At 50.6% G+C, this 13,820-nt stretch overlaps 3 protein-coding genes across 3 annotated transcripts; 2 read left to right on the top strand and 1 right to left on the bottom strand.

Annotated features, from left to right (window-relative positions):
• Positions 1–2,161: 2,161 nt before the first annotated feature.
• Positions 2,162–4,291, top strand: agd3 (putative extracellular serine-rich protein; the record flags this gene model as incomplete). The annotated part of the gene is made up of 2 exons (XM_025577645.1): positions 2,162–3,967; positions 4,025–4,291. 2 exons carry the CDS (start codon positions 2,162–2,164, stop codon positions 4,289–4,291), a joined length of 2,073 nt encoding a protein of 690 aa, XP_025427918.1.
• Positions 4,292–7,359: 3,068 nt separating this feature from the next.
• BP01DRAFT_155858 (uncharacterized protein) lies at positions 7,360–8,030 on the bottom strand. Its single transcript, XM_025570664.1, has 2 exons — positions 7,918–8,030; positions 7,360–7,854 (listed from the first exon to the last, which is right to left on the bottom strand). Exon 2 carries the CDS (start codon positions 7,762–7,764, stop codon positions 7,444–7,446), a length of 321 nt encoding a protein of 106 aa, XP_025427917.1. The 5' UTR covers positions 7,765–7,854; positions 7,918–8,030; the 3' UTR covers positions 7,360–7,443.
• Positions 8,031–10,132: 2,102 nt separating this feature from the next.
• On the top strand, positions 10,133–11,098 carry BP01DRAFT_304453 (endo alpha-1,4 polygalactosaminidase; the record flags this gene model as incomplete). Its single annotated transcript, XM_025572161.1, has 1 exon — positions 10,133–11,098. The coding sequence occupies one exon, from the start codon at positions 10,133–10,135 to the stop codon at positions 11,096–11,098; it is 966 nt and encodes a 321-aa protein (XP_025427916.1).
• Between the last annotated feature and the right edge of the window lie 2,722 nt (positions 11,099–13,820).

Below are 13,820 nucleotides of genomic sequence, written 5' to 3'. Positions count from 1 at the left end.
ATGCAATCAGGACCGGTGGCGCCCAACGTAGCTTCGGCCTCAAGGATGACGGAAATAGTAAAGCGTATCAAAGTCTTAGGGACTTAGTTTGACGCTATTCATTTAGGTCTGTTTGAGGGTGAAAGGGACAGCTCCATATCGAGTAATTGATGAGATGCCATGCCATGCCATGCTATGGGGATGGCCATGGGATCAGCCCGGTAGCGTGGCACCCATTCACTGTTTCATTTGATCTGAACCACATTGAACGGAGGAAAGAGGTAGAAGGAACGGTACCATCGAGTCAGGAATTAATTATCTTTCCTTCTTGTTCCTTTTTTTTGTCCTTTTTTTTTCTCTCAGTGAAAGTGGGGGAGAGGGGGGTGGGTGTGGAAGTGGGCAGCACAAACACACACACAGAGAGAGAGAGAGGTCATCGTTGATGCATGGCCGACTGTTGCACCACTTTGAGAGTCTGAGGGGGGTCAACTCAGAGAAGGGAGTGGAGATCATCGCATATGCCATTGGCTCGAAGGGAAATCCAGTCTGCCAGCCTGCCAGTTTTTCTTCCTTGCGTTGGTTGAAGCAGTGGGTATTGCAGAGACAACCAGCCGGTTTGTCTACTGTCCTGGGAGCCTGAACGACGAACCGCGACTGGTTGAACCAAAATTCCGAAAGAAAAAGATTGGAGAAAAAATCGGGAGTTGATGCGGCTGCTAGATTAAGCTTAGTGCCGTATCTATAAATTTCCGTACACAACAGTTGTGTATTCAACATTCAGCCGTGATTACAGTACGGTATTACCACTGTTTTATATAAAATTTTGAGACCGTTACACAGTCTCGTAATAAGTAAACGAAGGTCTCGTATCCGCTGGTTCTACTTATCCCGCTTAGTCGATCATCTCCTACTTCTTTAACTATTATCATCCATCCTTTATCATCCTACCCCACACCAACTAACAAACTCCATCTACCCAAAGATTCATGGTCTCCATTCCTTTGGGCCATCCGCCCCCCTTAGTCTTCGATCCAGGCTCTGAGTCTCTCTCTATTTTCGGATCCTGGATGACCAACTCTGAACTTACTGTTTGACTGATGCTAACTCTACTGATGCTTTAGCGCTCTTCAGTAGGCTCGGGGCTGAACTGGGAAATCCATCTCCGTGCGCCGAGCCTCTTGTTCGATGGCCAGACTGCCTCGCCATGACTCTTTTCCCCGGTGGCTCGTCTATTTTTTCTCCATTCTGATTCACCCAGATGCTCTTTGAGTTGGATGGAGCTTTTTCCTCGGGGAAAAAAAAGTCTCAGAGGGCAATTTCCACCTACGCATGCCAGGGCCAACTGGGTCACTCAGATACGATGAACCCACTATGGAGTACCGTAGTCACAATCGATCCATCGCCTCCGCTTTGGCTTGGAATCCCCTCTATCCAGGGACCTGAACTCTTTCAAAGCGGGGCTGCAAGTACCCAGCGGAAACCAAATGTGCCCATATCTGAGTAAATCGTGGAACCTTCGGCTTCGGACTTAACGTACCTGGCCCTGAGAAACCGCGTGAAACGATAGGCTATCAAGCTTTTTGCTTTACGAGCTCTGGGAGCAGGCACCCCGGCCAGCTAATATAAACACAGGATGTGATTGTGCCCGCAGAAACACAAGCCGCTGATCTTTAGTCTACAGCTGACGATTTCGCCAGGGGTCCTGAAGTCCAAGCCACCCAGTCACTCGCTATCATTCGCCTTCGTCGGCTTGCCATTCCTTTTCGTGCTGCGCAGGATCGGTTGATCAGACTACATTGCAATCATGACTCCATCCTGGCTGCTCAATGTGGGCTGTTTCTTCGGGTTTATAACCTGCCATACGTCCCCAGGTGTTTCGCCTGATCAGGGTGCGACGGTCATTTCATCCACTGCAGCTCCTTTGACAACTTCTGCCATTGGAGTCTCAGGAACAATTGTTCCTGGCACTACTTCAACTGTTCATTCGTTTACTACCACTGCTTCTCTCGCTTCGTCGGCTTCCACTGCTACGCCTACTACTCTAGTCACTTCGTTCAGCTCTAGTGCTACAATCGTTGTATCGCTTTCGTCTTCCTCTCTTTCCTCCTCTTTTGAGTCTTCTTCTGCCTCTCTTTCATCTCTCTCCTCTTCCTCGGTTGTCTCCGTCGACACATCTGCCACCATGTCTCTCAGCTCGAGCGCTGTGGCTGCTTCATCGGCTGCAGCCTCCGCCTCCGCCTCCATCGCGGCGGTGAGTGCGGGGTCTGTCGCGGCTAACATTCTCGTGATCGCTCGAGACACTGCCTCAGCCGGTGTTGCGTCCTCTGGACTGAATGCTTATGGCATTCCCTTCACCACTCTTGTTGTCCCGCAGACTGGAGCCAGTCTGCCTGCGCTCAACAGCTCCACCGGGGGAAACTTCGGAGGTATTGTTGTTGCCAGCGAGGTCAGCTATGACTATGGCACCTCGGGCTATCAAAGTGCGTTGACTACCGACCAGTGGAACCAACTCTATGCCTATCAGCTGGAGTATGGTGTGCGCATGGTACAGTACGACGTCTATCCGGGCCCCAGCTATGGTGCCAGTGCCGTCGGCGACGGATGCTGTGACACCGGTGTGGAACAACTGGTGTCATTCTCCGATATCAGCGACTTCCCCACTTCGGGCCTGAAGACGGGTGCCGGTGTCAGCACCAGCGGCCTCTGGCACTATCCTGCTACCATCAGCGATACCAACACAACCAAACAAATTGCTTCGTTTGCCTCCAACTCGGTCGTGACCAGTGACACGACTGCTGCGGTGATCAACAACTTCTCTGGCCGTGAGCAAATGGCGTTCTTCATTTCCTTCGATACCACCTGGAGTGCTACCTCCAACTACTTGCAGCACGCCTGGATTACCTGGATCACGCGCGGTCTCTATGCTGGATACCGCCGTGTTAACCTGAACACTCAGATTGACGACATGTTCCTCGAGACGGACATTTACTACCCGAATGGAACTACCTTCCGTATTACCACCAATGACTTGGCGGGCATCACCAGTTGGGTGCCTCAGATCAATGCCAAGATGCCCTCTGGTAGCAGTTATTTCGTTGAGGTCGGTCACAACGGCAATGGCAACATTGAGGCGGCCGCCGAAACCAGTGATGCTGGTTATGATGAGTGCAATGGCGGTGGTATCGAGTATGATTCCCCTGCTGACACTCCTCTGGAGTTCCAGAAGCCTCTGGGAACCGGTACCAACCTCTGGCCTGCGACCCCGACCACGTACGACTGGTCGAGCGCTTGCACCAAGCTTGATGACCTTCTCAACTGGTGGACCACTTCCTCCAACTTGAACGCGTGGGGTCATATCTCCCACACCTTCACGCACGAGGAGCAGAACAACTCGACCTACTCGGATGTGTTCAAGGAGATTTCCTTCAACCAGGCGTGGCTGAAGCAGACGGGAATTGATGCCGCTCAGCACTTCACCTCCAACGGTATCATCCCCCCCGCTATTACTGGACTGCACAACGGCGATGCTCTTCAGGCCTGGTGGGATAACGGTATTACCAACTGTGTCGGTGACAACACCCGCCCCGTCCTCTTGAACACGGAGAATGCCATGTGGCCGTTGTTCACCACCGTTGCTGCCAATGGCTTTGCCGGTATGCAAGTGAACCCCCGCTGGGCGACCCGCATCTACTACAACTGCGACACTCCTGCGTGCACTGTACAGGAGTGGATTGATACCTCGGCTGGCAGCGGCGACTTCGATACTCTTCTGTCCACGGAGAAGGCTGACACCATGCGTCACCTGTTTGGTCTTTACCACGACCCTTACATGTTTCACCAGGCCAACCTCCGCAACTATGATGTTGACCCGATCACTATCAACGGCGTGTCGGCGAAGTACTCCATCATGCAGGCTTGGGTTGAGACCGTTGTGCAGGAGTTTGTGCGCTTGGCTGACTGGCCCATTATCACTCTGAAGCACCAGGATGTGAGTCACTTCCCTATGTTACCCCCGCCCTTGCTCGGTTCCTAACTTGTCTTTCAGATGTCTGCTGGCTTCCTCGCTCGTTACAACCGCGACCAGTGCGGCTATGCTCTCAGCTACGTCATCTCGAACCAGCAGATCACGGCGGTGACCGTGTCTGCCACCGGCAACACCTGCAGCGAGCCCGTGCCTGTCACCTTCCCTGTGGCGCCGACCAGCACCCAGGGCTTCACCACGGAGCAGCTGGGCAGCGACCCCCTGACCGTGTGGGTGCAGCTCTCGGGCTCGCCGGTGACCTTCACTCTCTCGACTCCGATCGCGCTGTGAAGCGTGGACGGGACACATTCGCTTGCTTGACGGGATTCTGATCCTCTGGACATAATCTGTAATGTTATAATGGCCACATCATGGATATACTTCGTAGAATAGCTACGAGACGATATAAGTAACTTATCACTAGGATGAGATAGGGTACGAAGACAATTGCTAGTGTTTTATGTTGACGCCTGAGTATGGAGTACGTGTAAAATGATGGACCTCTCCCAACCAGTCGAATGATGTATGGGCATTAGGGGCACCAATCCCAGCGAATACCGCGGGCGCCTTGTACCGGTCGATCCAGCCGCACAGAGCAGTGAGCAAAATCATCCATCCACACCCCCCCAAACCGCCGCAATCCTACCTCGAGTGCACTCTTACGTCTTCATGACGCTACTTTTCTACGAGCTCCTCTGCTTTGCGAAGACCCCTTTTTCCTTCCTTTGCGACCATGCAAAACCTATCCAACCAAACCTCACCAACACATAGACCAACCCACACCCACACCTGAAGACAGAGACACATTTCAGGGTCCGCGGAGGTCCAACCACCGGGGAAGGCGCAGACGGGGCCCCCAGATATTCCAAACCCTGCATGAGAAGGATTGAAGATGGGGAGGGGAAACAGCGGGAAGGGCATGCGGTGAGGCACAACCACCTCCCTTCAACCCAACCAGACGAGGGGGTCCATGTACAGCTTGAAGGTAGTTGGGAGGTTGTACCTGTGCGGTACCTATCCAATAACCCCAGGGTGCAAGAGGTACTTCCTCTTCCTTTAGCTCTTCAGCAAAAGTCTACATGAGAAGTTCACTGAAAACAACAACTGACGTGTAGTGGGCCCATTTCCCAAAAGCCCCCCACGCCGTTTCCACCAGTGTTCTTTTTTTTTTACTGTCCTTTGGAGGGGAATTGGGAATTGTGGAAAGGATTTGGATGACGGGGCGGCGAAGTTGGAACTAAACTAAAATGTTTACCCCTCATCCGTTTTTTTTTTTTCCTTTTTTTGTGCCTGCTGCCCCTGTCGATTTAGAGCGATAGGACAGCGCATCTTTGCTCTCTGGTGTCTGCATCCTGCCGGTCGATCTTGGCGCACGCACTAAGTGTAAGGAATCACATCCTTTCGATTGCCTCGGATGGGAGATTTAGCCTGGGGTTGTCTGATCAGATGTTTTTTGAAGGGGGAGGAAGTTTCATTCGGTCTGTTAGTTGGTTTCTGTTTCTTGTAGGGTGGTTTGGATATGAGGGGGTTACAGTTATTGGAATTGATACTACCCAGTGATTTAATCTATGACAGGATGGGACTTTGTGGGGATCAGGGGAGGGGACGGGGAGAAAGTGGGGAGACGGGAAGGGAAGGGAAGGGAGTCGCCTATTTTTACTCCCACAGCAGTTGTCAGGTTGTACCTTGTGGTGGTTGATAAATCAGTTGACTCAACGGCTAGTCAATCAACTATCAAGTATCAAGTAATTCACCTAATTACTTACCTACAGAAAGACAGGTGTGGTCATTCCAAACGTCGGATCCGACAACGAGGCTATACACACCACACTAACTCAACCCCTAACGAAAAGACAGGAAAATTTACCAGTTACCAAGAAACAGACATCACTCCCTACCTGCATGAAGCTAGTGTTGCTGTCTGGACCCTACTCGCAGCTCTGCGATATGCTACATTTAATTTACCTCAATAATGACTAGCTACTAAGTCAGCAGAAGGGGGGGCCACCGACGCAGGGATCTGTAACTACCATACTAGCTAACCTAATAACTTTAGTTACATAACTTCGACTTGCTTTTTCCCCACAAGACCCTCACTCTCAGACCTCTCTCTGACTTGCAGGAACACTTAGAACAACAGCCCCCCCAGCAGACGCGGGAGGCAAAATAGATTAAAGGACCCCGACATCGAACAACCAGGATCCAAAACTCCGACAGATGTCAGACTCAAAAGTAAACCTACCTACCTATCGACTATTCACTAAACTAGCTCCGAGTCAGTTAGCCGATGCATGTGGAGACTATTTCGCTTGCTTTTCCTCCTTCCCCCCCGCCGGCCGGCGGATGGTCCTGTCAAATTTCAATCTTGGATTTCCGGGGTCTGGAGCTTTGTTAGCGTCGCTCGTATTTGCATGCATCTTACATGGGGAGGGGGGTTCCCATTACTTTTTGTTTCGCTCGCCTCTTCATCCTGGAGTTAGGGGAGGATGATGATGATGATGCAAGTTTAATTAACTTAGTTGATTAGTTTAGTTAAAAGCATCAATTGATTACCTCACGACTTTGAGAGAGACAAAACTCCATGGCAATAAAGCAAGGCAAGTCGAATCCGAGATGAGTCCAACTAGTTTGCCAAGGCTGTATTCTGTAGATTCCCTTCATGCCTAGTCTTCTTCTCGACAACAAGCCTGATGATTCGACGCGCCGAGCTCGGCGGAGACGCAATCAAGCAAGCAGGAGGACCGATGTCTTCATACTAGTTGCTAACGGGCATGCCGATTGCTATGTCTGAATCCCTCTCGCGAAACGAGTTCCTTCTTTAGGGAGGAGACTATGTACTCGTATTCATTAAAGATTGTGAGTTGGCATCGCATCGCATCGCATTCGCAACTTGACTCCCATGGTGTTGAACCTCTCCCCGGACCCGACTATGGCCAGATGATGAGGTACCCACAACCATCCGGGATGCTGGGAAAGGGAGTAAGACGCAGAGACTTAACTTACCTACTGTGACTTCAAGACGACAAGATCGAAAGCTGACTACGGAGATCGCCTTCGGCTGGTAAATTTGCATTGCTTGTTGTTGTTGTTGTTGTTGTCATGATGCCAATCCAGCTTGTACAAAAGAAGGACAGTTTCAAACACTTACCGATCTACTTCGTACGGAGTATCCGTACTACTTCGTCTGATCACGGAAATCGCCTACACGAATATGTAACTATCGCCTCTTTTACCTTTGCCGTTACCTTTGTCTTTACCTCTTTGCCTTCAAGTTGAAGCGCCGGCTCCCCCCCCCCTTTCACGCTGCTCAGCCCCATTGTGGTTACTTCTCTGGTTCTGTGCTACGCGCCGCAAAGGAAGGCCAAAAAAAAATTCAAACAGACCTGACCACCGTCCTACCTTGAGCACCGACGAATCCCTTACCTGACTGCTGCAGGTCAAGCTCAGGTTGACACCTGCCAGGGTCGGTCAGGGGACGGCCGTCGGTGGCTGGGGCGGCATGGATTTCGTCCTGCCTCAGTAAAGGATTTCCCCTCGGCGGTAAAAGCAACGAGGCGAGAAAGGGAAAGGAAAATTCTTGCATCCATGTCAGCAGATTTGCGACAGCCAATATCCCTGTAGGATTGGACGGTTTGACCAGTCGGGTGGTGTTGTCGAAAGGGCACACACACACACACACAGAGAGAGAGAGAGAAACTCACTCCGTAGAGAGAGAAACAGACACTCACAGAGCAAATGCCCCATAGCTGAGCAGACCTTGCCATGCCAATCCAACCAGCCAGGACTAGGCCGGGTAACCGGGGTTTGCAGGGACGGGGGTCGGAGGTCGGAGGCAAGCCAAGTTGCTTCTTGGGCTGGTTGTTTGTTACAACTTAACAACTTACAGAAAGGGAGGACGAGTGCAGTACACTTCGTACATCAGACTAAGGTCGAAAGACGTGTATGTGTGTGTGTGCTATTGAGCTAGTAGTAGTGGAGTAGAATCAGCGGTAGACCAGTAGAGGATTGGAATCCGCGCACGAAAAGTGTCCGATGATGGAGGATGAAGGATGGAATTTGATCGGATCCATCACATCCGTAGCACCCTCACAACCAACATGCTAAATTCTCCGCCACCGAAACGTGGGAGACAGCACAAACAGTCCATGCCATGCGCGCCAAGAACTTCCCTCGAGTCAGCGAGTCTCGCCTGGTGTGCCAAGATGGAGGGATACGAGAACAAGTAAGCGCCGCAGTCTGACGGTTGTTGATTGCATCACCTTTGGCTCGGGTAGGGGCAACTACGAAGAAAAGAATCGAGAACTTGTTCGGGAGTCTAAGTCCGAGGCTGTTTTAGGAATTGAGGGGAATGAGATGCAAGAATTGGTCAGGAGGCGGACTGGGGGGTTTAGTTGTCTTGGTGGTCCTGGTTTGGCTTAGGGTATTTTGGGGAGGGTCCAACGCAGCTGGGTTCTTGGCAAGACCTGCGGATGAGGGGTGCCAAGCCGGATGATTGTGGTATGTTTGGGAGGGTATGGGTTGGTATGAGGACTTTCCAGAACTTTTCCAATTTACCATAAAAAACCAGAGCTTCATGAATTGATACCGGTTCTTGACCCACTGTAAATAACAATTCATGCCCTTACCGTACCTGATCTCGGAAGGAATGGTTAGCGTCCGTGGCTTGCTGGGACTATCCGATTGGCGACGAGGGATGTTCGGCAAGGTTCCGGCCCGATGGGAGGACACAAAAAGTACTGAGAGAGAAAAAGGACGGACTAAGAAAAAAAAAAAAAAAAAAAGGAAAACCATGGTGGCTTGCCAGGCTTGGGTTTCCCGCGGCCCCTCTCTGTCTAACTTCTTCAGCGATCAGAAACCCAGCGGACTCTCTGCGAAACCTTAAAACAACTCGGCTATAGCGTGCTTGACTTGATCGAGCTGTGTATTTTTCTTCCACCGTCATCGTCTGGCAACCGGAAACTCGGCCCTTCATCTCCTGTCCATCATCCTTTCAGCTTGGTCTGGACCTGATTGTTCTTCCTCCGCTCTATTTCAGTGAGCTGATCCTCCCTCGTAAGTCTGACTTTGTACAACTTCCTGGGCACGTAGTTTTGCCGCCCACCGCATGATGTTCTGGTTGTGACTGTAACCAAAAAAACAAACAAACAGCAGCCAAATCGGTGACTGTGGGGAGGTCACGGAGTGGCTTAACCCTTTCCAGCCGATCCCGGTGTGGCTTGCCGCAGACAAAGACATCATCCAATGGATGAGTGCAATGTGCTGTGCTCAACCTCTCTCCTCAAAAATCAGGTCAAACGCATCCAGTGAGAGGAGTTCACATTATTCACGGTCAGTTGGACACAAAATGTGAACAAATGAATCCAGATCCAATGGCAAGTCAGAAAGAGGAGCCTGCCCAGACTTCAGAGCCGAATCGCCGTCTCACTGCAACAACTAACAGTGAACTAAACACTGGCGGTTATGAATGGTGTGTTCGGGTCATTTTAGGCTTCTATGTTCTAAATCTCGCATTTCTTCCTTCCTCTCTCAGTGCTGATAAGTGGTGTTCACTGTGCAGAGTACTGTGCAGAGTAGAGCAAGTACTGTAATCGTAGGATTGACAGGGTCCAGACAATCCGCTCAGAGCCGGCAAAGCGTGGCGCTTCCCCTCTCGTTTTCTCTCTTTCAGGGTCCATCTTTAAACTACCCGCCGAATCCCACTGCACTATTCTTTCTCTCCCAATAGTTAATATCATCTCCTTCTCACCCCCTGATCGGCATCAGCCCTTCAGTTGTTTCTTTTGCCTCTTTTATCTCAGCGTCACTGCTGAACAACATGAGCCCAAGTCTTGTGTGACCCAATGAAGCTTTCTCAAACCTCAACTCCTTAGGCATCTCTATTTTCCTCTTCACTCACTCGCTCATCGCTTGCATTCACCTAAATTGATTGCGACCGGGCTGAAAGATTCCACTAGACACGAGCCATCCTCGCTCCACCTTTTGAACTCCTTATCACCCCGGATCGCCCTCGTTGCTCGGTCCCCTCTTTTAATCTAATCCTTACCCGTGAAAGATTATTATTATCACTTCAACTCTGCTCTCTACTCTTCTATCTTCAACATCTACCCTGCCCAGATCCTCTCTCTACTTGACATGAATTCTGCTGGGGAAGCCGCCCTCAAGGGTCAGCCTGCGCGGGGATGGAAGGCGTGGTCGCTTAAGAAGAAATTCATCGTGATCGGCTCAATCCTCGGAGCCATTGTGGTCCTCGCAGTTGCTCTCGGAGTGGGCCTGGGAGTCGGGTTGAACAATGGCGGTGGTGGCGGTGGTGAGGAAGAGCCCTCCCCTCCCACCAATACGACAGGCAACTATACGACCGCCAAATGGCAGCCTGCGGTGGGCACCACCTGGCAGATCGAGCTCCTGTACACACTCAACGACACCTCTGTGGACGTAGACGTTTACGACATTGACCTCTTCAACAACAATCAATCCATCATCAACGCGCTGCACGAGGCGGGCCGCAAGGTCATCTGCTATTTCTCGGCCGGCAGCTACGAGAACTGGCGTCCGGACAAGGACGACTTCAAGTCCGCGGACCTGGGCAAAGACCTCGATGGCTGGCCCGGCGAGAAGTGGCTCAACATCAGCTCGTCCAATGTGCGCAAGATCATGCAGAAGCGGCTGGACATGGCGCAGAACAAAAGCTGCGACGGGGTCGACCCGGACAATGTCGATGGCTATGACAATGAGAACGGGCTGGATCTGACCGAGGCGGATTCCATTAACTACGTGAACTGGTTGGCGAACGAGGCGCACGCCCGCAACATGTCCGTCGGCTTGAAGAACGCAGGGTCCATCATCCCCTCGGTCATCAAGAACATGCAGTGGAGTGTCAACGAGCAGTGCGCAGAGTATGACGAGTGTGACACCTATGCCGCCTTCACCCAAGCGGGCAAGCCGGTGTTCCACATCGAGTACCCCAAGGGAGACAAAACCAATAACAATAAGAATGTCACCACCAGCCAGAAGGACAGTGCTTGCGATTTCGCCGGGTCCGGCAACTTCTCAACTGTCATTAAGAACATGGATCTGGACAACTGGATCCAAGTCTGCTAACTCGAGAGAGAGGTAGGCGGATTTGCGCATGGCCAGGCGGGAACCTCTGCTCGCTGCGGTTGTCTCGGGATTTGACGACGTGAGGGAAATTTTGATCTTGCACTGAGCATGGGCGCCAGGGAGTTTTTGTTGGGGATATCTTGCATTGTCAGCATAAATCATGGCCACACATACACACGCAAACACACAAACACACAAAGCACGCAACACACGCAAACTCACATATAATGTATTGTATTTTCTTTTTTTTTTTTTTTTTTTTGCTTGCGCTATATAGCACAGCTAGCCATTCATGCAAGTGATTTGACATTGGAATACCGACGGTCATCTGCGTCTCGAACGCGCAAAAGGAAGGTCTCCGCTTCTCTCATCGAGCTCACGAGAGGTAAGAATTGATAGATCTTCTGAATTGAGTAATTGGCAGCGCAACCAGAGAAGAGAGAGAATCCCCAAGCGCTATACTGCCTGGCTCTATCCTCTATCGTCCGGTCCTTCATTGCGAAAGCAAACACGTGCAGCACAGCGCCATTGTGAGCAAGACATCCTCTTAACGCCCATGTCTCAGTCCAGTTAAAACTCTAGTTACTCATCAGCGACCATCTCATCCCCAGCTGATAGATGGATGCATATTGACTCATATACGGTAGTTAGTGCGTATGTAGGTAGTATTCGTCCGAGGGCAAATTGGACAGGTCATTTGCTCCCCAGACCACCGTCAATGGCACCACCAGGTGCACCAATCCATTCCTGTACTCCGGTTGTACCTCCTACACCTGACCTCCATCCCACATCTCTCCTCCTCCTCACCACCGTCATCCCAAGAACAACCTCATCCTCGCTCGTCTCATTCACCAGGTCATTGGCCCACTAAGAAGCCCCAACGCCCCCAAAAAGAAAAGCAATGGATGGTAGATACTGATACTAAATATGGTAACCTCAAAAAAGGAAAACAAAGAAACAATACGAGAAACATAAACCCAAACCTCCGTTTTGTTTCGAGTTTTTTTTTTCGATTATCTTGTCTCTAATGAGAAAGGCTGAAGAGCTTCACACTCGTTGGGGCAGATATCCCCCATAATTGAGAGCACTACACACTACTACTCCGTCTCCGTACTTTGCTCAACGCCCACAGACACACACACACACACACACACACACACACACCATTTGTAGCCCATGTCTCACAGCCAAACCGTGGCGCCACGACTTGGCATCGACGAAACAAGACCGGAGATAGCGGCAACAACAACAACAACAACCAATTTTCAAGGTTCTATTTCGAGTTGTTTTGATCATATATAATTTTACCGTACGGAGTTTAGGCTTCCGGTAACTATACCAGAAAAAGTCCTAAAAACCTACCAGCTCATCAGGTCAGTGCCGGATGTCTCACCAGGGAGAAATGCCAAGAGCGCTCAGATTCACATAGTAAAGGGGTATATACGAGTCAAACCCAGAAAATTTCTGTACAGTACGAACAATGATGGTGATGATGATGATGACGAGATGGTGCAAAATCCCCCCATCACCCATCGCCATCTTTCCCCTCTTTCCCCTTCTGATTTTGTTCATTCTCGCCTCATCTATTTTCGGATCTGGATATGGTATCATCTTACCTAAATGAGGCACAACAGGCAGCCCGATCGGGCTCGAACCGAGGCAAAAAGGCATGGAGCTCCAGTCTGCCCTTGAATCCTTGGTTGAGACAGCGGGGGGGAGGAGGGAGATCAGTTTCTTTGTCACTTTTCTAGAAATCTACGCGATCAACGACCATCTTATCTAAGCCATACTTACTGAACCGTGGTCTTGGGCAAGTGGGAATGTGACGTTACGATGACTCGGGAATCTCCCATCCCGAAAGATAGATTTTCGTGATTATCGATCTCGCCTCAGTCTCTTTGTTTTCCCCTCTCCTATCCATTCCTCCCCGTCATCTTTCGCTAGTGTTTTCCAGATAGATTGACAAGTCTAACTCCGGGGAGCTTCTTCAGGTTATGGTCCGGGAGGTCCGACTCCGACCACTTGCACATTTGTTGTAACCTTGGACCTCTTTTCTGCCTTCCTGCCGTTCTATAATTCGACGCCGCCAAATAATTAGACGAAAATAAGATTAACTTCAAGATTGAAATGGTCAGAGGCCGCTAACCGCTTTGGCACTTCGCTAACCTCAGGTCGCCGCAATGGAGCAAACTACTCAACTTTAAGCGCCAAAGTGGACTTTTCCTCTGACTTGCGGGTACGAGCTGTTTCTCTAATCCTTCAGAGTCTCTAACGCAATTAGCTCCTGGCGACGGGAAAAGAGCGGACGAATCACTAGCATGCAAGCTTAGACCAAGAACGGGGGTCGCTCCGACACTCTCTTTTTTTCTTTTCCTGGTGTTCCTTCTTGCTCGCTCGGTTCAAGCCGCGGCTCGGTTGTGGTTAGCCTCGTGGAGACTTGGTCCATTCCTACTACGTACTTTCAAGTGCGTATCAACCGGCCCCGTCTGGTATTCTTACCACTCACCCAATGCTGGATAAATTCCCGATCTGTAATTTTCAACTTGGCATTTCCCATCTAAAACATAGAACCCTCCCCGATCTTGGTTCCGGGTATTATCGATCGCAGGACCAGAAAACCTTGATACAAACAATCAGATCATGAACCATGGTTGAAGAGCTCCAAGTCTAACTCGATCGACAACGGCTTCCGTGAATCATCAAGAGGTAAATCGACTAGTCA

Source organism: Aspergillus saccharolyticus (genome assembly GCF_003184585.1).
Source record: "Aspergillus saccharolyticus JOP 1030-1 unplaced genomic scaffold BP01scaffold_40, whole genome shotgun sequence".
In the NCBI taxonomy this organism is placed as follows: Eukaryota; Fungi; Ascomycota; class Eurotiomycetes; order Eurotiales; family Aspergillaceae; genus Aspergillus; species Aspergillus saccharolyticus.
This window is presented reverse-complemented; position numbering and strand designations above follow the sequence as displayed.